We start from the raw sequence: 25,655 nt of genomic DNA, 5'->3' as shown, positions 1-25,655 counted from the left end.
TAGATACATACATACCTTTAGCTAGCTAGATACACTCTTTTAAATTACCAGATACATACCTATAATTAGCTAGATACACTCTTTAAATTAGCAGATATCATAAAGGTAAACATGTAGTTTCAAAGAAGAAAGTGTATGTAGACATTGGAAAAACTAAAACATGATATTATGGCCTAGAAACTATGATGGCATCTGAATTTGCAGCTGGTAAGTAACTTAACAAATGGTCAAAAATACGGTCTCATGTAGTGTTTTTAGTGAGACGGCTCCATTTAGCTACAAATTGTCAAAAAATACGGTCTCATGTAGTGTTTTTAGTGAGAGGGTTCCATTTAGCTACTGAATATACTTACTAATAATATATTGAATCAGATCCTTGTTGATGTACCTGCCATATTTTTTGACAATTTGTAGCTAAATGGAGCCATGGCTGATCACAAAAATAAATAAATAACACAATTAGTCTTATGTAAGACGATTGCGCGTAAATTTGTGCAACTAGAAAATCAAGTAATGAGGGGTATAACAATTCACATGTATAAAAGTAGAATTAGATGTTAACCCACTACTGAAATGAGCACGAGATGCATACACAGTTGACTGCTATATTCCGAAAAACAAGAATCAACATTTACCAGCAATCAAATGATTGACATTTATCACAATACCCTTCTGTTCCAATCATTTGTTTACCTATGATTAAGAGGTAAAGAAAAGAGGAAACAAACAAGTTAACAAAGGAATGAACACAAAGCCATGTCATCAGCATCTTTTTTCCATAAATAGTCAATCCAATTGGTAATCCAGACCTTTATGCTACTTTCTTTTCCTGCATCACTTCTAATCCCAAGTGAACTTACCCTCCAAAGTCTGCTTGTAAACATACAGTCCCTGAAGAGGTGGTCCGCTGTTTCTACAACCTGCACATTTTGACAAAGAACACAGTTCGGGACAACATTCAATTTTCGCTTCATCATCTCATGCCCGGTCGAGATGGAGCTTGTCAAGATTCTCCATAGCAGAATTTTCCATGAGTTTGGGCCAAGAAGGACCCAAAGTTTGGTTCTTATGAATTTTTTAATACAGTCGGGGATCCGACCTTTGATATTCTGCTCAAGAGACCTCTTCCTGAAAGAGGAAGCAGTAGTGTAACCACTTTTGGCATTATACTTTCCACTTGGAGTAAATTTCCAGATGATCTTGTCTTCCGAGCGTCGATTGCCTGTCGGTATAGCGCTAATCTTCGTGCTCTAATAACAACTAAATATTTTATTTATAAGCTCCCTGTTCCATGTTCCGTCCCCATTTTTTAGGTTACACACATGCTAATCTGCAATATTGCAATTCCATCGCTACAACCAGATTTGGGGACCGGTATTTCCCCATCCACCCATTTTTGATCCCAGATGGGTAAAGAGGATGGGTTTCCAATGGCCCAGTTCGGGTTGGGAAATAGGAGCTTTAATCCCCACTTAATTCATTTCCACCCCCAAGAGGAAATCTCACTTATTATAAAATCATCATCTCATTTACATACTTAAGCTGCTGCTAAAATGTTGTTGACAAATTGGCAACAGAAGATATGATATATGATAAAAAAAATCATCTTGTTGTAGCTGCCAACAGTGCTCAGGTAGGATCAGCCTCGAGTCAGCCCCGAGTAGCTCAGGTTGAGACTTGAAGTGTTGATAGTGATTCTTTCAGCTCCAAAATAATTGTCTCACCTTCGACTATAACTTGAATCTAGGCAGCAGGTTCCTTTTTATTGCATCAGCAACCCAACTACAGCAACTCCTGCAAAATACAACCACTCGTTATATCAGGTTGGAAAATAAACTATGGAAATCGTCTTAAAAAGTACCAGATATAATAGATACACATGGAATTACTATCGGATCACATGGTATTACTACTAGTATACCATCTGTATCTGGGCTGGTATTTCGTGTATCCACGATCGAAAGATCAATTACGACCACCAAACTGGCCACCACCACCACGCCTACTGCCAACACCACCACCATCATCCCTGAACTACCCGACAACCAGCCCCGTCCCTGCCATCAACAACAACATTACCACAACCTATTTGGTATGGCTGGTTTTGGTGTCGGATATGGATACAGATAGACCCACATGAATCACTTTTTCAGGAACATGGACTTTGTACTAAACTGACGTTATGGATGCGGGGAAATGTCTTCAAAACATAAATCCACATTTATAAACTATAATACCGTATTAATTATTTACAGGGTTTTTTTTATAGTCAATAGAGGCTCCGATTGTGAAATGCGGAGTACTGCTTAATCATTAAATGTTATAAACCGCCACTTTCGCTATGTGGTAATCTCTTTACCAAGTGAAGCGGTCAAAATGTCAAATTGACAAGGGCCAAGTAAAAGTTTTCGACCCATTTCCTTGGTCCATAGATGAAAAGTCGAAGCAACAATGGTTATAACCAAAAGCCATAAATCACTTCTGTAGGAGACTTAACCACCCCCTACCTTCTCTAGTTGAATAACACTTCCCCGCACAACCACTCTAGATACACATGTTAGTATCTCAGATACACATATCAATACTTCAGGATACACAAATCGATTTGTGTGTCTAGAGTATTGATATGTGTATCTGGGAGTATTGATATGTGTATCTAGGGTCACAATTCAAAAACTACCTCTCATTCCAAATTCAGATATCCATTTAAGGCCATAAATATTACAGCCAATGAATATCATAAAATTAACAGTTCAAGCAAATAACACATACAGTTGTGGATCTAGTATCAAAAAATCAAATCAAGTTTACCTACAATAGAGTGGAACGGAAGGAATACTGAATAAAAAAATAGATAAAACCTCAAGTAGCCTTTTGAGGAAATGGATAGCAAGAGAAAAACGAAGAAAAAGAAACCTCAAGCCTTGATCAGGAAAGACAAGAAATCAAGCAATCTCAAATAGAAAAGCAGATGCATACATGATAAACATCCAATGAGTATCATTTTACCATTTTGGTTATCACTATCCATATACATGGGATACACAAAACCAACCGGAAATCCTTTTTTGCAAACTTCAATCGAAATGCGTCGGAAAATTTAGAGCCAAAAACTGCAATTCATGGGAGTTGTCGGAAAATCAGTAACTTATATGACCAATTTTTATAACCTTAATTTTTAATTAGAATTCATACCTAAAGATCAATTTTTTTGATTATAATCTTGTGTTTTCTCATAAAACTACTTGAATCTTTACAATTGAATAGATTCAAAATACTAAACAATTCAAAGATTAAAATAAGAATTGAAGCTAACCTTTTTCTCTATAATAGACTGAAATCCGTTCCGGGGAAGGTGGTAGAAGCGGCGGTGGAAGTGGTGGCCGGCGGTGAAAGAGGCGCCGTCGATGGATGTGTGAGAGGTGATGGAGGTTGTGTGTTTATGGTGGGAGGGTGTCGAATTGTTTCAACAGTTGGGTAGAAAAATAAGAAGCGCGATTGAGAATGACTTTATTTGGTTAGTTCGTACGGTTCGCACCGTACTTTAGGTTCGCACCTGACCCCGACCCTGTATATATATATATATATAGAAATAGGATCTCGTGCGAACTATAAGTTCGATGCGAACTTACGAACTAATGTAACTGAGGTGGATTTTCAATAAAACACTTAAAGCCCAACCCTCTTATAATCCATATAAGCCCAACCTTCTCATAACCCATCCTAATTTCAAACAACAGTATCCGTCCTCATCCTACCATCACCTCATCCACCAATTGTCCGCTGACGGCGAATCTGAACCACCGACGACGACTCGCCGACCTCCGGTAGTGCCTCGCCTCTTCATCATTTTTAATCATACGACGGCACTGATGGTCTTCTCTTACCTTCTCCATCCTTCCTTCATGTCCCTTGTCACGGAAACATCGGCAACTTCACCATCCCTGACACACCATCACAGACCCTTCACCTACATCGTACACTCGCTTCCTTTTGCCGTTACTTCTCTTTTGTCGGCATCTCCTCGTCCTCTGGTGGTGTCTCAGGCCATCATCAAATTTTTTTGGAAATTTTTTCTTAATTTATGAAAAATTTGATTGAATATACTAGAATTACAAGTTTACAATCATATAATTGAAAAAGGTAAGAGCATTTTGTGTTATGCGGAATATTCTGAGCCGGAAACACAAGTTTTCTACTAGGATTCATTTGTCGGTGACGGAAAGACCTATGTTGCTGCGTGAGGTTGTTGGTGATGTCGTCGGCGTCTTCTGAGGGTAGTGAATGGTGGTGGGCGATGGTGTGGTCTTAGTTTGTGGTGATGGTGGTGTAATGCGGTGTCACCGGTGATGGCTAGCTACGTAGTTATCTGCCTTTATATCTCTATTGCTAGCTATGTAGTCGATCTGCCTTTATGAATACATGAGATCTCAGATTTAGAATAGTCAATTAATCATGGTCCCCAACCATGGCATGTGAATCTATGGGATATGTTGAAGTCTCTGAAATTCTGCCTAATATCAGTTATTACAAGGATGTGTCATTTTGGCTCATTATTTGGGTGTGATTTGATTATCTATTTTTAATAAATTCAATTAAGATAAAATAATGATTGTATTTCTACAAAAATATAAAAAGTTGTTACATCTAAATTATAAACTGTAATTACTCCTAGAAAAATTTGGCCACGGTTACGACTTGAGTAGGAGTGATACACTCTTTTACATTCCTAAGCTAAATACACTTCTTTAGATTGCTACATACACTCCTTTACCTTTCAAGATACACATTTCCGGCAAACTAGATACACTCATACCTTGCTAGATACACGTCTATGGAATGCTAGATACACCCTTTTAGATTGCTAGATACAATCTCTTACCTTACTAGATACACACTTTTAGATTGCTAGATACACTCCTGTAGATTACTAGATACATTCTTTTACCTTGCTAGATACACATCTCTAGCATTCAAGATACACTCATTTACCTTCTCTTCAAAAAAAAAAAAAAATACTCATTTACCTTGTTAGATACACTCTTTTAGATTGCTAGATACAATCTCTTACCTTACTAGATACACACTTTTAGATTGCTAGATAGACTTTTTTAGATTGCTAAATACACTTCTTAATCTTGCTAGATACACTCCTTGACATTGCTAGATACACTTATTTCCTTACTTAGATACACTCTTTTAGATTGCTAGATACACTCATTTGCTTTGCTAAATACAATTTACCTTGCCATGAATATACACATCTCTTCCCCATACATGATACGAAGCAGAGAAGCATGATAAATAACAATAATTTTGTTGGGTTCCTGCTATAAGATCCCATATTATGCACATCATTTATCAGATCTTCAACTACTACTATACTACTAATTTCCATTCAACATTCTCCAATTTCCGAAAACAACTATAATCAACTACTACTATACTACTAATATATCATAATACACATCTAATTAATCGAAAGCTAGTAAACTTAGTAACAGCCTTGGTCCCTTCGGAAACTAACATGATTCGCCAATTCACCAGGAAGAGCAAGTGTGACACCGGTCTGAATTTCTGTCGGCGTAATCGTCGGCTTTGCAAGCTTAGAAGACTCCTGAGCAAGCTTCCCGAAAATATCATTGATAAAATTATTCATAATATTCATCGCCTTGCTTTAGATTCCGATATCGGAATGAACTTGCTTAAGAACCTTGAAGATGTATCTCTTGAAAGTACCCATATTCCCAAAGTATAATAAGATCAGAGCATCTAGCATCTATTACTGGACAAAGTGCCAGGAATTTCAAAAGGCGAGTCGAATTCGGAAAGGCCATGAATGTGTTGAGCACATTAAATTGTAGGTTGAGATCCTTGAGAATCCATTGGATGTTCCTTCATACCATTTCAAGGTTAACTTGCCTTCATTATTTGAACTAACACGTTCACCCTGAAATTCAATATTCGCTTCTTGTAAGCTAACCAATTTATCACAAAAGGAAATTGTCAATGACTTTCAAGCACGAGCAAACAAGTACTCCAACTTCGGGGCTTCAATAACCACTTTACTAGTATTAATGAATTTAAATCCATCGATAAACATAAGTTAGGAAAGTACCTTGCAGTGGCACCAATTCCATTTTGGTATCTTAAAGTCAATTTCCAAACCGCTACAGTACTTGCGCACCAATTCTTTATCATTATACCTTGGCTACAACCTATAAAAAGCCGTCTGTCAGTCTCCAAAGTTGTCAGTTTAAAGCAATCAACATTCTGCAGCAATATTACATACTCATGAACCAGTCCGATTACTTCTCTATTACTCGAGTCCACAGTGTCAAGATTCATGCCTGGAACACCATGAGTTCAGTACTTCACACAAATGTACATAGCCAAATCTTTCCAGTTTTACAAACCCAGTTTCTTAATTAAAATTCACACCTAAAAACAATTTTTTTTATTGTAATCTTATTTTTCGCACTAAAATAATTCTTAAGTCTTTACAATTGAATAGATTTAAAATACTAAACAACAAAGATTAAAATAAGAATTGAATCTAACCTTTTTGCTATAATAGACTAAAATTCGTTCTTGAAAAGGGTCATTGACGAAAATATAGATGGTAGGAGTGGTGGTGGAAGTGGCGACCGATAGTGGTAGTGACGGCCAGCGGTGGAAGTGACGGCTAGCAGTGGAAGTGGTGGGAGGCGATCAAAGTTCAGTGTGTATGGTGGGAGGGTGTCTAATTGTTTCAGCTGGTAGATTAAGTGGTCGTTGTGGGTGTGTCTGCGTTTTCCGGCTGTGATTGGTTGTCCGGCGTCGGCTATCGGAGGTCGTGGCCTGTGTGTTGGGGTGAGAGAGGAAGAGGATATTAATAATTGAATGTCAGGGAGCAAATATGAGAGGAAGAGGATACTAAAGTACAGTGCGAACTTGCGAACTAAATTAGAAGGGTTAGATTGAAAAACAAATGAGCGGCTTGGATTAAAACTATAACCATCAACCACTATCCCACCTTATCCCATAACTTCAACATTACAGTGTCACACACAACATCACCCTCTCCAAAATACAACTGACCCGTCGACACCTTCTCCGACCACCCATACATCGGTACCTCCTCCGACAACCTTACGTCGACGTAGGCAACCTATTTCTTGCCACATCAACTTCCTTGTCGATCTCCCTTGCCGTCCCCTTTTTCGATTGCCGACGGTATATTTCTGACCAACGTGACTTGTAACCCGTTACATATATTTCAACGACTCTGATGATTGTGTTTACTAACTAAAATTCATTTTCAATTTTAGTAGATCTGAGATTGAATATGTGTAATTTTAGAATAAAAAGGTTGTTGGATTGCAGCTATGGTGGTTTTTGCTTCACGTCGTCTGAAGGCTAGGCGGCGGCGAGGAGTTGTGTCAGAAAGAGAATGACGATGCCGGAGATGTCATTGTTCAACTCATTGTTGATAATGCCGGAAATGTCACTAGTTGTGTTAGTCTCTGGCAAAGGGGGCGCTGGAGTGAGTAATTGTCGTGGGTAGGAGATGTCAATGATGATGGCAGATGAAAGAAAGGGGAAAGGGTCCGATTACATTTGTTTCCTGGGCATATGGGGTGAGCTATGGTAGTGGTAGTCGCCTCCTTTGTTTTGTGTTTGTTAGGTTTAGTGGTGGATGGTGCTGAGTGCCTGGAAGAAATCACCCATGTCGTCTAAGTATGCCAGAGTAAATCATCGGCATTAGTACGCTCCACTAGCTAATTAGATTTATTTAGCTTACGAGATAAATGTCTCTCACAGTTACGTACACTTTTTTACCTTGCTAGATACGGAACATTAGTTGTTTAGATACACATGTGTGTGACGCTAGATACACATGTTTAGATTGCTCAATACACATAATATTTTGTCGTTTTTCCATAGTCAAAATGATTTAATTTCATTTTTTCTTTTTTTCCTAGAAGGTAAGATGGATGAATTATAGTACTATGGATTTCGTGGATTTTGAAGAGTATATTGTGGATATTTTGGCATTGTCATCATTTTGTGAAGATGAAATTGTGAATAGTTGGGTTGTTGAAGGGCATTATTTGATTACTTTTCGGTGGTACTGAAGGTCTGGGTCCTTTATAATGTACAAATAGGGTCAAACATATTACATAAATATTGTTACGTGAAGTATCATTTTCATACACATTTTCTAGTAATTACACAATGAAATAATAATAAAATAACGTCTGTTAGCTATGATAGTTCTCCTCTTAAGCTGCTAGATACACTCCTTTAAACTGCTCGATACATATTTCAAACTAGCTAGATACACTCCTTAGGCGATTGCCTCAGGAACGGACGAAATATGCTCAGGCATTTTGTTGAGTTCACCAACATTTGTGGCAAACACTTGGATATAATGTTGGCCTGGATTTGAACAAGCTTATGCGCCACCACCGGTATCCCAACGATTGACTTGTCGATTTTAGAAAGCGACGGGTGAGTTTCAAAAAGCCTCTCTTCCTCCATTCTGGCTTCCTCATAGCTCTCCTGGCCAATCCTGTTTCTAACACAGACATACCCCAACCCAATACCGACTTCATTATTGGTCACTTTCTTCAAAAGATCATCAGTAGCACGGTCCGCTTTTGTAACCACAGCCAGGGTCCGCTGACCAGTACTATCCACACTTTGGGATAACACTATTGATTCACAAGTCGTAAAATCGACAGTAGCAGATAACACATTCAGTATAATACTCGCCTCTGGACTGATGTATTCCAAGATCATCTCCTTAATGCCTCAGCAAAAACTCGAAATCACACGTTCTATTCAACAAAAGTCAGATCACATAATGTAACTAACACTACTGGAGAATAGAATCCACAAGATCTTGTAGTGGTGCAAGCTCGCCCTTGTCAATCAGTCAGAATTCCTGCATGGATCCGATTCTATTAGTACTAAGCATTTCATGACAGGGCAGTAACACTGAAATATTGCATGTAATTAAACTATTGAATGCCACTTGTTTTAAAAATTTCTGTAGAACATGACTTTACAGCAACATTATGAGTTTTACCACCAGACCAGTGGCGGAGTCGGGCAATTTAGTTTTCGGGGTCCCCTTCAATATTTTAAATGTGTACTCATATATACAAAAAATATTTAATGGGAACATGCACAAAAGAATTTAACGCCACGGTGTCTAAACTTTAAAGTTATGGGTCCTATCTAAATATGACCGTCTCGAAGACACTTTCCTATGGCCGGGTAACTTACTTCATAACAATAAAAGCGTCGATAGATTGTTGAACCGTTTTAGTTGTTCCACTACTTTTATAAGATAAAGAACATGGAGTTTTTGGCTCAACTGGAAGTGGAAACTTAAAAATGTAAAATGTTCAATATGTCTGAAATCAAGCAGGGAAAATGTTCTCTGACCCATGTGAGATGTTTAATGTGCCAGAATATAATGTTGCAGAGTTTCAGAAAAGGACAGTACAAATGAAACATATAATGTGGTGCAATAAAGTAGTTATATGCTGAGGCATTTTGTTGAGTTCACTAACATTTAAGGTGCTATATACACTCCTTTAAAGTTACTAGATACACCCCTTTAAGTTGCTAGATACACCTCTTTAAGTTACTAAATACATACCGCTAAATACACTCCTTTAAGTTATTAGATACATACCTTTAAGGTGTTACATACACTCCTTTAAGTTACTAGATACACCCCTTTAAGTTACTAGATACATACTTTTAGCTAACTAGATACACTCTTGTAAGTTACTAGATACATCCCGTTCAAGTTGCTAGAGAAACTTCTTTAACTTATTAGATACATACATTTAGCTAACTAGATACATTTTTTTATGCTACTAGATACACTCAATGCCCAGCAAATATTAAACTACCCTTAAAGCTTGTATTGCATAAACAGCCACAACAGAAAAGTGATAGAAAATGAATGATAACGGCATATAATAAAATATCCAAGTGAAAGTGAAATATTTATACCTCTGCAACATCACCTTGTTTATGTAAAAGAAAAAGACAAGGCAAAATTTAACTATAACAGGACATTAAGAATACAACACCAGTGTGGTTGAGAATGTTTGCAATAGTATCAAAATGGTGGAGGTGACGTTGCTCAACGGATATATCCACAATATATGTTTTTCTAAAGTATATTCCAGACTCCACTCATCATTCTTCATTTCTTCCCATATGCAGAATATAATGCTCTCTTTTATAGCATGCAAAAAATAGAAACACCCAGACCACCATAAACCTTAGGGTATTGAAATTTTACCTCATAATCTCATATAGCTCAACTTTTGATGTTTAAATTTTCCCCCCCTTCGTTAAATCAGGAAGCTTTTTCTCACTTAAACCCAACCAGGGAAGAACCGTTATCATTCCCTCGACAATGACACATTGTCCTGTGAAATGAAATGATTCTCCACCCTGAAAAAAGCAACTCATCTTATTGCACTGGCTAACAAAGAAAACAAATCAAGAAAATCAACTTCAGGTGGTAGCACTTCGATAGTTGATGAAAATGAGATCTTACTGCAATATTGTACTGTTGCCAGCAGTAAATAATGTTAAGTAGATGTAACGTTCCAACTTTATACTTGAAAACACTAGGAGTGGAACTAAGGCAAACAGTGGAAGAAAATGAACTGATCAAATTTTAAATGATATTATAGTAGGTTCTCAAAACTTCTCCCTTATGAATGTCACTAAATCAAAAGAGAATTTTATTGCTACCAGGGCCTTTCCACATTAAAAATTGCTCACCTTCTGCCACCTTAGAGCTAGAAATTCGTTAACACTTAGGCCTATCTCCCCATATGTGAGTGGTGTGAACCGAAAAACCCAATTCAACCAAATCGGCAAAAGATGCTGCAAGCAAACACAGAGGGAGGTAAATGCTCTAATGTTCTATTCAGAAAACATTACCATTAAGGGGACTAATGCTCTTACATCGTGGAATTATAAATCCGCTGAAGATGAACGTGAAAAGCATAAAGATAACGGAAGTAAATGTCGATTCATTAGCATGTGTATCCGGGCTAATATCGATTTGAGTATCCAGTAGTAATACCATGTGTATCCGGGCTAATATTTCGTGTATCCACGATCTAAAAATCAACTACGACCACCAAACTGGTACCAATCCAGATTCATTAGCATTATCAGACTATTCCACCTCACCACCCCCAAAGCACACTATCCGGGCTAATATTTCTTCTTAGTTCTCTTGTTATGCCTCTTCCATTTCCCATTATTAATATTTTTTTCCTTTGTGTGTCAGCCCTTTACATGTATAGAAAAAAAGGACTTGTTTACAAAATTAATTTTAGAAATACAAATTTGTTGCTGAAAGCAGTGTCACTTCTCTTGTTAATCCCGACGATGTCGTCACTCATCCAATCAAACACATTTATAATACTCAACAAACAACTAGTTAGCGGTAAGTCGAGGTCGATCCATGGGACGGTGTGCTTTGGGTTCTAAGTCTACCTATCTCAATTCATGCTAGTGTCACAATTTGTTTGGGGTTTGTAGTTGTGTCTAGACTAATGCGAGCAATATAGTAAAACTAACAATAAAAGGAAGGATGTAAACAAATGGTTAAAAGTGCTAGGATGTCATGGGGTCATAGGGGATTCATGGTGTTGATCATACAAACATGTTTACAAAGTTGCAAGCAATTAGTGTTGTGGAGGAACCGAGTTGGGTTATATCTTACGGTTCATAGGAAGAGTTAGGTCCCGGAGCCGAATCGATTAGATTGTACAACACCTACAAGTCGACTTACTTTCCTCCTATTCGACTTCTATGCATGGTCTAACAAGACTCGAGTTGGTTTATATCTTACAAGTCAAGTTGAGTAGATAAGAGATGGTAAAAATGCAAGGATTCATAGGCTTAGAATTTCATCAAACATAACATGTGCATAAAATTGACATCACAACAAGCAAGCAATCTAATCATGAAAACATATTAGATTAAGCATGAATCAATCCCATGTTGGTTTCCCTTCATTACCCACTAATCCTAGCTAAGTAACTACTCACTCATCATCATGGGAAACATGTCATTAATGGTGTCAATCATCATAACAAGTATAAACATGATAATAGAATGAAGAAATGAACAATAAAGATTAAAGAGTAAAGGAATTATACCAAACTTGAGGTGATTCAAATAATAATGCAAAGAATAATAGAAGAACTTGATGATTGATGGAAGGTTGTCAATCTCCCAATAATAACCCAATAATCTTCAATTACCCAAAAGTAACAAACTTGAATAATAAACTTGAACAATAATTAAGGAGAGATTAATGTGAGATTTGTGGAAAGATTAAAGAGTAATCTATTCTAATCTACTCCTAATCTAATCTAAGAGAGGATTTTTCTAGCTAAGAGAGCTTGTTTATTTGATTATTACAAATGGGGTATTTATAGTGTAAATTAGGTGGATGCATTAGAGTTAACTAAGGGCTAAACTAGTAATTACACCTTTGAGATTTGAGCAGGGAGACTCCGGTATTTTTCGAAGGAAGGGCGTCTTTCACGGAGCTTGAAGAACACGAAAATTGCTGTAAAGGAATCCGTGCGTATTGGAGTCGGGACGGGCGGATTCTGGCTGGGGAAAACGGGGGGATTCAGTTGAATCCGGGCGGATTCTGAAAATGCAATCCGGGCGGATTTGGGAGAAGACGGGCGGATTCTGAAGATGCAATCCGGGAGGATTTGGGAGAAGACGCACGGATTGTAGGTCACGTAGAAAGGAAAAGTTTCCTGTCTAGGAATACGCCCGTCCCGAGCGAAATATGGGCGTCCTGGGCTTCAACCCGAGTGGGTTGAATTTGACCCGAGCGGGTTGAGCTGTATCTTGAGCTTGGATTGTAAAACGGGCGTCATTTTCTCATCTGGACTCCTATTGGAGTGATTCAAAAGCCTAGATCACTTGTTTTTTCGACGCCGTTCCATCTATCATATTTTCAGAGCCAAAGGAGCAACCCTTGGTTCATTTTTCGAGCTATTTCTTCTTGTAATGCCTTCCCTCTCGTCATTCTTGCTTTTAACCCTTTGATCCTTCTATATACACTTTATTCCTACATCTTTGGTCATCATTCTTGCCTCCTCTTCATACTAGTCCATCTAATATCATCAATAAGCTTCCAAATATGCACAAAAGACGGGAATTTCCGCCTTATTATCTTCTTTTCTACAAAACATATGAAATGCGATAGAAAAGCAAATAGGAAGGTTTTGACGGATAAAATGGCCAAAGAATGTTATAGTAGTATGCAAAATAGGCTCAATTAGGGGACTAAATGTGCGCAAATAATGTTCACATCAAATATCCCCAAACCGAACCTTTACTCGTCCAGAGTAAAGAGGTGACAAAAACTAGACCTTTATTTAAACTAACCTAATAATATAACCGATATGAGACAATTAGCAGGTCTTACTCCACCCCTTCAACTCACAACAAGACAACCATGAGGTAGGATGCCTTCTTGCAAGGCAAGGTGGGTCGTGCCAAAATGGCGACACATCCAAACATTAAGCACACAAAATCAAATAATGGATGCATCTACAAAAGAATAGCCACTTTCCTCATCTAAGTGGCGGAAATTATCTACAAGGGAAGCAATTCAAGGGTATACACTCCTTCATAGATGCAATTTCTTGAAACTACTAAGCCTAGAAGGATACCAATAAATCACCTCCAAGTTGTGTCAAGCTAGGGTACCTTTGTCCTCAATCGTTAAATGCTTTTGTCAAGAATAGACTCCCTATGGCGTTAGAAACACTGGAGCATCGCGGAATTCCCCCTCTTGCCTAGACAAGAAGAAGGGTCGTCCCCTCTCTACCATGCACAAAAATGGATACGATGGATAAAGGGATCGATAGATATTTGAGTTTCACTTTGGGAGTTTGCTTTTGTTTTTGTTTTCCCCCCAATTTCTTGTGGCATTTGACTTTTGAGAACACTTTCTTGCCATTTCTTTTTGATTTTTGGCTTTTCAACACTTAACAACTTTTCAACTTTTTGCATTTCTTTTTGAACATTTTCAAAGTCACCCCATATGTAGTGAGGGTGGCTTATATTTGAAGCTTTTAGGAGTTCTATTTTTGCTCCTCTTTTCATTTGATGCATTCTTGCAAACTTTCTTTCACTTTTCATTTCTTTGAACTCAAATTGATTTCTTTTTGTGCCCATTCCCTTTGATGACAAAAATGTGGTAGAACATGGATGGATGAATGGATGAATGCATGGTTTCAAGGGTCACCTTGGAATAAACGGTAGCCAAGGAGTTATCACACCACAAGGTACTCTTGACTAGGCCTTAATCCATGGGTCAAAGGATACTAGCATGACACATCTTAGGGTGTTTTACAAGTATTCTAACAAGCAAAGTGTTAAGAAGAAAAGGCATCTACTAGGGCCTATATACACTTGTCAAGCTTCCCAAGTAGACGGTTTCGCAAATTTTTCTAACATGCAAACTGTGGGGTAATATCCGTATAAGACCCTTTAAATTTAGGACTATAACGTAAATTTAACATGTGAAATATGGTCATAAACGAAATACAACAATGAAACGATAAAGATAAAGAATCAACCTCGGGTCCTTTGATGCACGGCGTAAAGAACAGAAATCAACAGAGATTCCCTCCTAATAGTTGCACCCAAGACCGTCCGAGAAATGCCCTTGTGCTAGAACGTGTTCTCCGATTGCCTTGCAATATTGGGAGAACTTGATGTGAGTTTTTCTCGAGATGTGAGATCTCGGTTTCAGAGAAAACTTAATCTCCAAAACCCTAGTTTTTCCGTAAATGAAATTGTCTAGGTCAAAAGGAGAGGGAGTCTCTCCTTTTGTTTGGTTCGCCACCGTGGGTTTGCATGGGGAAGTGGGCTTCCACTTCCTCTTAATTTTAACTCATGGTACGATCTGAAATGCGCTAAATGTATATGACACGGTTTCATCATAAATTGTCATCGGTTATCGGATATTAAAGCATCAACTAATTATAACACGGATCAGTTGAATCATTAATACGTGTCCGACAAAGACAATATTGTATAATTATATTCAATATACATTAATCAAATATAAATCGTTTATATTTAATTTTACGAATTAACTGCTTAATTCGCCTTAGCCATTATTATTTAATCCGTATTAAATAACATATCTCAACATCACATTTTGACTAAATATTAGTCAAATAACTCAAACCTAATCGGTTAGTCAAAATTGGCATCTACATGACTGTATTTTCATACTGTCACGTCTCTCAAACGTATCCTATAGGTGTGACTTTTAGGGACCAGTTGATCACCGCCATCTGTATGACAATAACGTCAAACTTATCTAGCAAGCCAACCGTTATTGATAAACGTGGATCAACCGATAATAATACCAAAAGTATGCCCTTTGATCCTTTTAGAGGTTTATAAGTCCTTGCACTAACTCAAAGGACACCAACCCCAACAAGCTCCCACTTGTCCGCACAAGTGTATGTGCAATGACGTTATCCGCACTAACTGGAGGACACAAGCTCCAACAAACTCCCACTTGTCCGTACAAGTGTATGTGCGATAACCGATTCTCATATTCATTTAAAATTTCTCCCACTCAATGTAAAACAATTTGCAGATCCGGATCCGCAAAGGTCGTATTTTACAATCGATCTGTATCTAGAGTGGTTTCCCCGACTAGAGAGTAACTTAACCGATAAAACGAATCCGTATCCGAGCATGGCCATGCATTTCGATTCTGACTCCTCGAGTGGCCCTGAGAAATATCGAGTACCTGATAAAGGCTGAATATTTCCTTCAACTCGACTCCTTCCGATCTAAGCACAGCATGAAATGACCCAGAAAAAATCTACTTGGCCCCCTGTTACGGATGACCGTGAGAAAGAAACCAAAGTCACCCAAAATCCGCCTTAGTCTCAAGAGACAGTCGATAGTCAAAAGAATCGACTCTTAGGATCACCATGGAAGTCCTATCCACGACCAGGCACCGAATGTTATAAAACATTTAGGACTCCACGTCGATGTCACAATTGTGTCCTACGAGATATCCGTATAAATCGCCTCTGTGATTGGTCACAACCGGTTGACTTATGGCTCGTTGAACCCACCATCAACCAACGTCACAAAATAATTGCCAGAGTTATCAGCTCATGTGGGCAATTAAGGACTAAAAAATATAATGTTCGTTCAGTTCACTTTGTGGTGTTCAAAATTTGTCGTACAAATCCACATGAAAAACAAAATATATATAAAATATCAAAACGATGATGTTGTATAGAGTACAAAAGCGAATGAATCTAATCCATAAAAGAGTACTACAACTTAGGAACACGTTTAATTCCCATGGAATTAACATGCCCTTCATGCTTATCTTGTCGTAATGGTTTAGTGAGAGGATCTCGCTATGTTATCATCTCAGTAGCAATCTTTTCTATCACTACTTCCTTTTGCTCCACGTAATCTCGGATTAGATGAGCTTTCCGTTGTACATGTCTAGACTTGTTGCTAGACTTTGGCTCTTTAGCTTGGAAGATGGCACCACTATTGTCGCAATAGATGGTGATCGGGTCATTCGAACTAGGCACTACAGATAGTCCATGTAAGAATTGACGCATCCATATCGCTTCCTTTGTAGCTTCAGACGCGGCATAGTACTCGGACTCAGTCGTAGAATCTGCTTTATAACTTTGTTTGTTTTGAACTCTTCCAGTGATCAGCGCCATTAAGAGTAAAAACGAATCCAGTCCGAGATTTCGAGTCATCACGATCCGTTTGGAAGCTAGCATCTGCAGAATCGGTTTGCGCATAGCTTTTGTTCGCCTCCATAAGTCAATGCCCAATCTTTAGTCCTCCGGAGGTACTTAAGAATGTTCTTGACAGCTAACCAATGTGATTCACCTGGGTGCTGTTGGAATCGACTTGTCATACTCAATGCATATGCCACGTCTGGACGTGTGCATATCATAGCATACATGATTGATCCTATAGCCGAAGCATAAGGAATCCGTGTCATGCGCTCTTTCTCTTCCGGTGTCTCTGGTGCCTGAGATTTGCTCAAATGCACCCCTGGAGCCATAGGAAGAAACCCCTTCTTGGAGTTAGTCATGCTGAATCTCTCTAGGACTTTGTCTATATAAGACTCCTGACTGAGAGATAACATCCGTCGTGATCTATCTCGATAGATACGGATGCCTATAATTCTTTGCGCCTCTCCCAGATCTTTCATCTGGAAATGGTTTTTCAACCATACTTTCACCGAAGTTAAGAGAGGTATGTCATTCCCAATCAGGAGTATGTCGTCAACATACAATATTAGGAAAACAATCTTGCTCCCACTCGACTTGATATATAAACATGGTTCCTCGACCGATCGAGTAAATCCATTTTCTTTAATCACTTGGTCGAAGCGATGATTCCAACTCCGAGATGCTTGCTTAAGTCCATAAATGGAACGCTTAAGTTTGCATACTTTCTTAGGATGTTGTGGATCGATGAAACCTTCGGGTTGTACCATGTACAACTCTTCCTCCAAAAACCCGTTTAAGAAGGCGGTTTTCACATCCATTTGCCAAATTTCATAGTCATGAAACGCGGCGATCGCTAAGATAGTCCGAATGGAACGCAGCATGACTACGGGTGCAAAAATTTCATCGTAGTGCAAACCTGGCACTTGGGTGAAACCTTTAGCAACTAGTCGTGCTTTATAGATATCTTGTTGACCTTCCACAGAATGCTTTATCTTTTAAAGCCATTTGCATTGAAGGGGACGAACCTTAGCAGGTAAGTCAACAAGATCCCATACGTTGTTCTCATACATAGAGTCCATCTCGGATTGCATGGCCTCAAGCCATAGCTTTGAGTCGGAACTAGTCATGGCACCTTTATAGGTTGCGGGTTCACTACTCGTTAAGAGTAGAACGTCATCTATGTCATGTTCCTCGACCATACCAATGTATCTGTCTGGAGGAATAGAGACTCTTCCCGACCTCCTAGGTTCCTCGGGAATGTTAACGCGGCCGGGATTGAAGGAACAGGTTCCTCCAATAGATGCTCGGTACTTGGTTCTGGAATCTCCGACAGGTCGAAGGTTCTATCACTCTTTGCATTTCCGAGAAATTCCTTCTCTAAGAATGTCGCACTAGCCGCAACAAAAACACGTTGTTCGGTTGGCGAATAGAAGTAATGACCAAGTGTTCCTTTAGGATAACCTATAAAGTATGTCTTGGCCGATCGCGGGCCGAGCTTATCCTCGTGTCTCCACTTGACATAAGCCTCGCAGCCCCAAACCCGTATAAAGGACAAGTTAGGGACCGTTCCCTTCCATAGTTCATATGGAGTCTTGTCAACAGCTTTAGACGGACTTCGGTTAAGTATTAGAGCGGCTGACATAAGAGCATAACCCCATAACGAGTCAGGCAACACGGTGTGACTCATCATGGATCGAACCATATCAAGTAGTGTTCGATTTCTCCGTTCGGACACACCATTCAATTGAGGTGTTCCAGGTGGAGTTAACTGTAGGGCAATCCCACAGTCTTTAAGGTGTTGATCAAACTCGTGAGAAAGATACTCGCCACCACGATCTGAACGCAGTGTTTTAATCTTCCTACCTAATAGGTTCTGCACCCTATTCTGGTATTCCTTGAATTTCTCAAAGGATTCACTTTTGTGCTTCATTAAGTAGACATATCCATATCTACTTAAATCGTCCGAGAAATGCCCTTGTGCTAGAACGTGTTCTCCGATTGCCTTGCAATATTGGGAGAACTTGATGTGAGTTATTCATTACGTGTAATATTTCGGTTGTCTGATCTAAAACATAAATTCCATTCATGGAGACTGCCTTGCCATAAATCATATCGTGTAATGAGAAAATGCAAGTATTATTCTCTATTACAAATGAAAAACCAAGTTTGTCAAGTGCAGAAACAGAAATAATGTTTTTGGAAAGACTGGGTACATAATAGCAATCATATAATGATAACTCAAATCCGCTAGGAAGCTGGATCACATATGTTCCCTTCGAGACGGCAGCCACTCTTGCTCCATTCCCGACACGCAGGTCAACCTCACCCTTTACGAGAGGCTCGAGATTTCGGAGGCCCTGCACATGATTACACAGATGAGAACCACAACCAGTATCAAGTACCCAAGTTCCGTAACTTGCGTGGTTAATCTCAATCATATGAATAAAAGTAGAAGAAGAAGACATACCAACAGGTTTAACGCGACCTGCTTTTATGTCTTCATGATAAACAGGACATGTGCGCCTCAATGCCCGATCTTGTGGCGGTGATGGCATTCCATGTTTTCGGTTTTGCTCTTTGTCGCGCTGATGAGGTCTTTGGACTCACCAGTCCACTCTTACCCGAACCCGACTTCTTGAACTTTGCCTTACCTCTTTGCTAGGTTTGCCTGAGCTTTGCCCTTACCCTTTCCCTTGTTTGTCACAACGAGAACATCCTGTTTCATGCTCCCACCGAACTTCATGTCCTTCTCGGTGCATACGAGGAGGGAGTGCGATTCATGGGGAGTTTTCTTCAAATTATTCATATAGTAATTCGCTCTAAATTGCGAATAACCATCGTGGAGTGAGTGAAGTATGCGGTCGATCACAATGTTCTCGCCGATCTTACAATCAAAGGTTTCCCGACTTCTCGACATTCTCAATCATCTTTGAGAATGTGTGGGCTAACGGTTGGCCCTTTCGGAGTCTCGCATCAAAGAAGCGAGTGGTATGCTCATAGGTCACGATTCTCGGTGCTTTCGAGAATTCCTTGGTGAGCGTGGTGAAAATCTTGTTCGCACCATGGGCTATGAAGCGTTTTTGCAAATTGGGTTCCATTGCAAAAATGAGTACGTTTTTAATCGCACCCGCTTCCATACGAAATCATTAAACTTGGTGATTTCAGCACTCTAGCCGTGGGACCTGGGTTTGCGGGATGGGCTCCAATAGATATTTGAGCTTCCGGTCGGCGGCGACATTCCGTAATGCCGCCTCCCAGTCCGCGAAGTTTGATCCATCATTCTTCAGTCGAGTAGACTGATTCATCTGATTCATGAAGATCCGAAGCCAGGACTCACGGTCCAATGTGGCACTTGGCATTGGGTTATCAGTAGAACCAGCCATTTGTTATTAGCAGTTTAAAAGTTCGTGATCTACACTGAAAAAGAAAGAAAAACAAAAACGAAATAAGCAACTCATCGAGGTGATTTAAGTCTATTTAAAATTCGTTTTAACGTGTAGACTCTCGCACTTGCATAATTGATCTCCCTCAAGAATGATACAAGTGATCCCAAGACTCAATTTCTGTAAACTGATAAGCCAACTGTTTAGCTAATTCTTCCGTAAGAACTCTTGGTCGATAGATTTACGTAAATCCTATCTATAGTCCACCATAATAACAGGATCGTACGAGTGATCATAGTGTTGAGATAAAATAGGTCAATCGGTTCCAACTTACCCGACGTAGAAGGGGTCATATTATGCCTACCGACGAAGAAGGGACTCATTGGAGTTTGACCTATAAAGACCGTTCTCAATTTTTGTTTATACGAGGAAGATCCCATCAACTAAATTATAATTCATATTAAGTGAACGAATAACTAGCGTCTGCGTGAATGAATTAATTTGGGTGATGGCTTAAAAATCGTGTGACATGAGAATGTCAATGAAAACTAACTCGTGACCTCTATATGTGTCAGTTTTCATGCAATAATTAGGTGGTTTGGTTTTTAGGCGGAAAATGATGCATACTATCGTTACGATAAGATAAAAAATTGAATGCAATACGTAAATAAAAATTCCTAGTGTGGCCTATCCTAGTAAAATAAAACATAAAACAACTTTGGAATCCACCGTTGGACCCGACAAGCTTGTCTTGATGTTCCATCTCGATCCATGTAGCGGGAGTGAGCATCCGATCTTCATCTTTGGTCTTCTCAAAAATACAATTTAAAATTACAAATATAAACCTATTTACATTCTAATTAAAACTGTAATTACAAGTGAAAAATCCAAAACGGAGATACGAGATCTCAAAATACAACCAAGACCGTGTTCCATCATTACGGTAACACGTTCTACTAAGGCCACACTAAGTTACAACTGTTTGCAAAATAAATAAATAAATACGTAATAAAAAGCATTCAAAAACATTCATAATTAACGATAAATAAAATGCATCAACTAAAAACAAATTCATTCGTGACATAATTCCGTAATTATGTGAAATTTATCCAAACCACCTTTTAATGATTAAAATTCATGTGATAAAACCGCTTCTATCAATTTAATTTTAATCTAATCCGTTACTTTAAATACGCTTTAAAATAACTTAATGGTACGTGTGTGAACCGTTTCACAATCATAGCGAGTGTACAATATCCGTATAAAGTACAAATTAAGGCCAAAAGAAAATTTAAAGCAAAAGGAAAAAATTTTCAAAGCTGCCAAAACGAAATCCCTCGATCCAGGGACATAAGTGCTCGATCGAGGAACAAAAGGGCTCGATCGAATGAGGCTGCCATTCGATCGAGGGGTTTGCCAATCAGGAGGTGCTCGATCGACTAAACATGAGGTCGATCGAGGACCTATATCAACAAGACTGTTCGATCGAGTACGAGGAGGTCTCGATCGAAGCGATCGAGGGTTTAAAAAGTGGTCGATCGAGTACAGCAAGGACTCGATCGAGTAAAAACATGACAGAAAACCTCTCGATCGAGTAATAACATGCTCGATCGAGTGCAAAATTTCTGGAAAAACAAAACCCTCGTGAAAACAGTTTTGACGAAACAAAACAACCTCAATTTTGATCAAAACCGCATCAAAACAATTTAACAATTTGATAAAACTTGACATATTGTTATAATCTCCGTATAAAACAACAATATGCACAAAAACAAATCGAAAACAAGATGAAATAACCGTGTAAAACATGTCACGGTTTCAAAAAAAAATTTCAACCATGTAAACAAGGCACGGTTTTCGAGACAAAACAACCGTTTCAAATCGTTTTATGAAAAATCACAATGAAAATTTACGTGGCCTCGCTCTGATACCACTTGTGGGGTAATATCCGTATAAGACCCTTTAAATTTAGGACTATAACGTAAATTTAACATGTGAAATATGGTCATAAACGAAATACAACAATGAAACGATAAAGATAAAGAATCAACCTCGGGTCCTTTGATGCACGGCGTAAAGAACAGAAATCAACAGAGATTCCCTCCTAATAGTTGCACCCAAGACCGTCCGAGAAATGCCCTTGTGCTAGAACGTGTTCTCCGATTGCCTTGCAATATTGGGAGAACTTGATGTGAGTTTTTCTCGAGATGTGAGATCTCGGTTTCAGAGAAAACTTAATCTCCAAAACCCTAGTTTTTCTGTAAATGAAATTGTCTAGGTCAAAAGGAGAGGGAGTCTCTCCTTTTGTTTGGTTCGGCCAGCCGTGGGTTTGCATGGGGAAGTGGGCTTCCACTTCCTCTTAATTTTAACTCATGGTACGACCTGAAATGCGCTAAATGTATATGACACGGTTTCATCATAAATTGTCATCGGTTATCGGATATTAAAGCATCAACTAATTATAACACGGATCAGTTGAATCATTAATACGTGTCCGACAAAGACAATATTGTATAATTATATTCAATATACATTAATCAAATATAAATCGTTTATATTTAATTTTACGAATTAACTGCTTAATTCGCCTTAGCCATTATTATTTAATCCGTATTAAATAACATATCTCAACATCACATTTTGACTAAATATTAGTCAAATAACTCAGACTAACTGGTTAGTCAAAATTGGCATCTACATGACTGTATTTTCATACTGTCACGTCTCTCAAACGTATCCTATAGGTGTGACTTTTAGGGACCAGTTGATCACCGCCATCTGTATGACAATAACGTCAAACTTATCTAGCAAGCCAACCGTTATTGATAAACGTGGATCAACTGATAATAATACCAAAAGTATGCCCTTTGATCCTTTTAGAGGTTTATAAGTCCTTGCACTAACTGTTAAGGACACCAACCCCAACACAAACTACATGCCATGATGCAACTATCATATAAACATCCTAATGCAAATGTTTCTACCAACTAATATGTCATATAAACTAAATGCAAGTCCTAAGTTCACATTGTTTATACCGCATCAATCAAAATAAAGCCACATAGTCATTAACATAAAGAGGAAAAGAAGATTGGAAAGATCATACCATGCGGTCTTCAATATCCTCATGTCTCGGATGTGGCGTAGTCAATCAATATGAACAAGGATAAAACAAACACAATATATACAAGACAATATATACAAGACTACACTATAAAGGAAATGAACTTGTTTTTGGATTTTTCAATTTTTCAAATTTTTATGGTTTTTGTTTTTATGAAATTAAAAGACATATTTTTGTGATTTTTCGAAATTTTTCAATTTTTATGCATTTTTGGAATATAAATTCCTATCCCCCACTTTATTTTGGACATTGTCCTCAATGTACATGTAGGAGTAGGAATAAAAAAAAAAGTACATGTTTTTTGGATTTTTGAATTTTTTGGAATAAAGTACAAATGCAATGATATGATATGAATGAATACATGCTCTAACTAAATGCAATTCTATATGACATATATAACAAATGAATGCAATCTAAACTATATTATATGATGCATGATTTAAACTATGGTCACTTATGATCAAACCTCCCCAAACCGATTTAAACACTATTTCTAGTGTAGAAAAGAATAGGATTGGTCATTAGTGACTATGCATGAATTCTAGTCTATATGCAACTATCTACATGAATCATGTGAGATATATTACAATGCAAACTATACTACAGGAAATAACTAATGCAAATGCAATATGAAATATATAATACAAATGCAAGCTAAAAGTATATGTATATAACTAAATGCAAGTGTAAATGTAATGCAAAGTCAAAGAAAAGGGTATCTTACAAATGGTGGTTTGAGGTAGAACTCCACCAAACTAGTTCAAATTGTAGAAATTCTTGTCCATAGAGCTCAAGGCTCTCAATAGAAGATCAAAAGCTTGTGAACAAGCTCCAAATAAGCACAAGTATGGTTTGCTTAACTTCAAGACGAAGCTTGGCCAAAGGAATTTGTCATTCATTCTTGTTTTCTTCCTCTTCTTGGCACTTGGATATTCACGATGCTTCAAACCAATTAGCCCATGATTCCTTTCATCACTAGGTATGAAGTATGGTTTATTTTTGTCCGGAGACTTCCACTTACCACCTTCTCTTTCACTTTCGGTGATGATGATAGCATTTGAATTTATCAATCCTTCATGAGTAGAAGGAGAATCCTTATGACCTTGATGACCGAGTTCCTTGGAAGTGGACATTGTAGGTGCCAAATTTCCACAAGTAGCTTCACGTGCAAGTTTCTCTTTGAGCTTTGCCACCAAGTAGCTTTTGTATGATGCCTTGACCTTTTGAAGAAGGTCCACCATATCCTCTCCAACAATCATTGGCTCCATGGTAGGGGCCAAGTAGTCTTCATGGGAAATGGGGAAAAGGAATTCATCTTCTTCATGGAAGCATACCTCAAACTTCTCAAGGATGGGCTCCTTAAGTAAGGCAATCTCACAACTCCATTCCTCTTCTTCATTGCAAGACACATATCCCGCATAAGCTTCTTCCATAGGCTTGTCATCATCGCTATCTCCATATGAATCATAGATGGGGGCTTCACTCCTCTTCATTAATTCTTCCTCCACCATCTCAACATTCACATCAAATGTCACACCCTCATACTCACAAAGGCTAAGAGTATTTGGCTTACTCAACCTCATGTCTTCATCATCAAATACCACACTTTCATACTCACAAGAGCTCAAAGGGATTGGCTCTACCCACTTCTCATCAAAGGTAACTCCTTTAAATTCGCATTCATGATCAATTTTTGAGGAATGGTGAGGAGTGGTTGCTTGAGTTTCTTTTATTTGGGAAATTTGAATCTCCAACTCCTCACCTTGGGTAATAATGCCTTGAAGAACAATGTCCCTTCTTTGGCTCTCTTCTAGCATTTTTTTGAAGAAGTTTTGTTGATCTCCCATCATTTGGAGAATCACATTTTGAATGGGCTCATTTTCTTGTTGTGGGTGAGTGTAAAAATGGTTGTATTGTGGCATTTGGAATTCATTTTGAAGTGGGTATTGGGTGGGTGGTTGTTGTGGATGTTGGATGTGGTGATTTTGGTGGGAAAAATTGGGGTAGTAGTTAGGATTTTCATTGTATGAATAGTAAGGTAGGTTTGTGTTGACTTGCTCCTCAAACTCCCCACACCCATAGTCATACTCAAAAGATCCACCACATACTCCATATGTCAAGTCTTGCATCATCATGGTCAAGATAAAGATACAACTACAAACATGGAAACTACAAGAAAACGGTAAAAACAAACCTTGGGGAACAAGTTCCTCAAGGTTAAAGCAAAATCAAAATAGACAAACAAGCAAGAACTTAATCACATAGCACCATCCCCGGCAACGGCGCCATTTTAATCCGGACGATGTCGTCACTCATCCAATCAAACACATTTAT

At 38.4% G+C, this 25,655-nt stretch overlaps 1 protein-coding gene and 2 long non-coding RNA genes across 4 annotated transcripts; all 3 read right to left on the bottom strand.

Annotated features, from left to right (window-relative positions):
* Positions 1-537: 537 nt before the first annotated feature.
* LOC141626419 (uncharacterized) lies at positions 538-4,545 on the bottom strand. Its single transcript, XR_012536000.1, has 2 exons — positions 3,317-4,545; positions 538-1,794 (listed from the first exon to the last, which is right to left on the bottom strand). It is a non-coding gene; the product is annotated as an uncharacterized LOC141626419 (long non-coding RNA).
* A 729-nt stretch (positions 4,546-5,274) lies between these two features.
* LOC141627280 (uncharacterized) lies at positions 5,275-8,132 on the bottom strand. 2 transcript variants are annotated; one of them, XR_012536849.1, is made up of 4 exons: positions 6,562-8,132; positions 6,293-6,350; positions 6,119-6,218; positions 5,275-5,950 (listed from the first exon to the last, which is right to left on the bottom strand). It is a non-coding gene; the product is annotated as an uncharacterized LOC141627280 (long non-coding RNA). The 2 variants fall into 2 exon arrangements; XR_012536848.1 differs by lacking the exon at positions 6,293-6,350 and having other exon boundaries at positions 6,562-8,124.
* A 184-nt stretch (positions 8,133-8,316) lies between these two features.
* LOC141630989 (dynamin-related protein 4C-like) lies at positions 8,317-8,784 on the bottom strand. The gene has a single exon (XM_074443718.1). It carries the CDS (start codon positions 8,782-8,784, stop codon positions 8,317-8,319), a length of 468 nt encoding a protein of 155 aa, XP_074299819.1.
* Positions 8,785-25,655: the final 16,871 nt, after the last annotated feature.

Source organism: Silene latifolia, chromosome Y, assembly GCF_048544455.1.
Source record: "Silene latifolia isolate original U9 population chromosome Y, ASM4854445v1, whole genome shotgun sequence".
NCBI classification, from domain to species: Eukaryota; Viridiplantae; Streptophyta; class Magnoliopsida; order Caryophyllales; family Caryophyllaceae; genus Silene; species Silene latifolia.
This window is presented reverse-complemented; position numbering and strand designations above follow the sequence as displayed.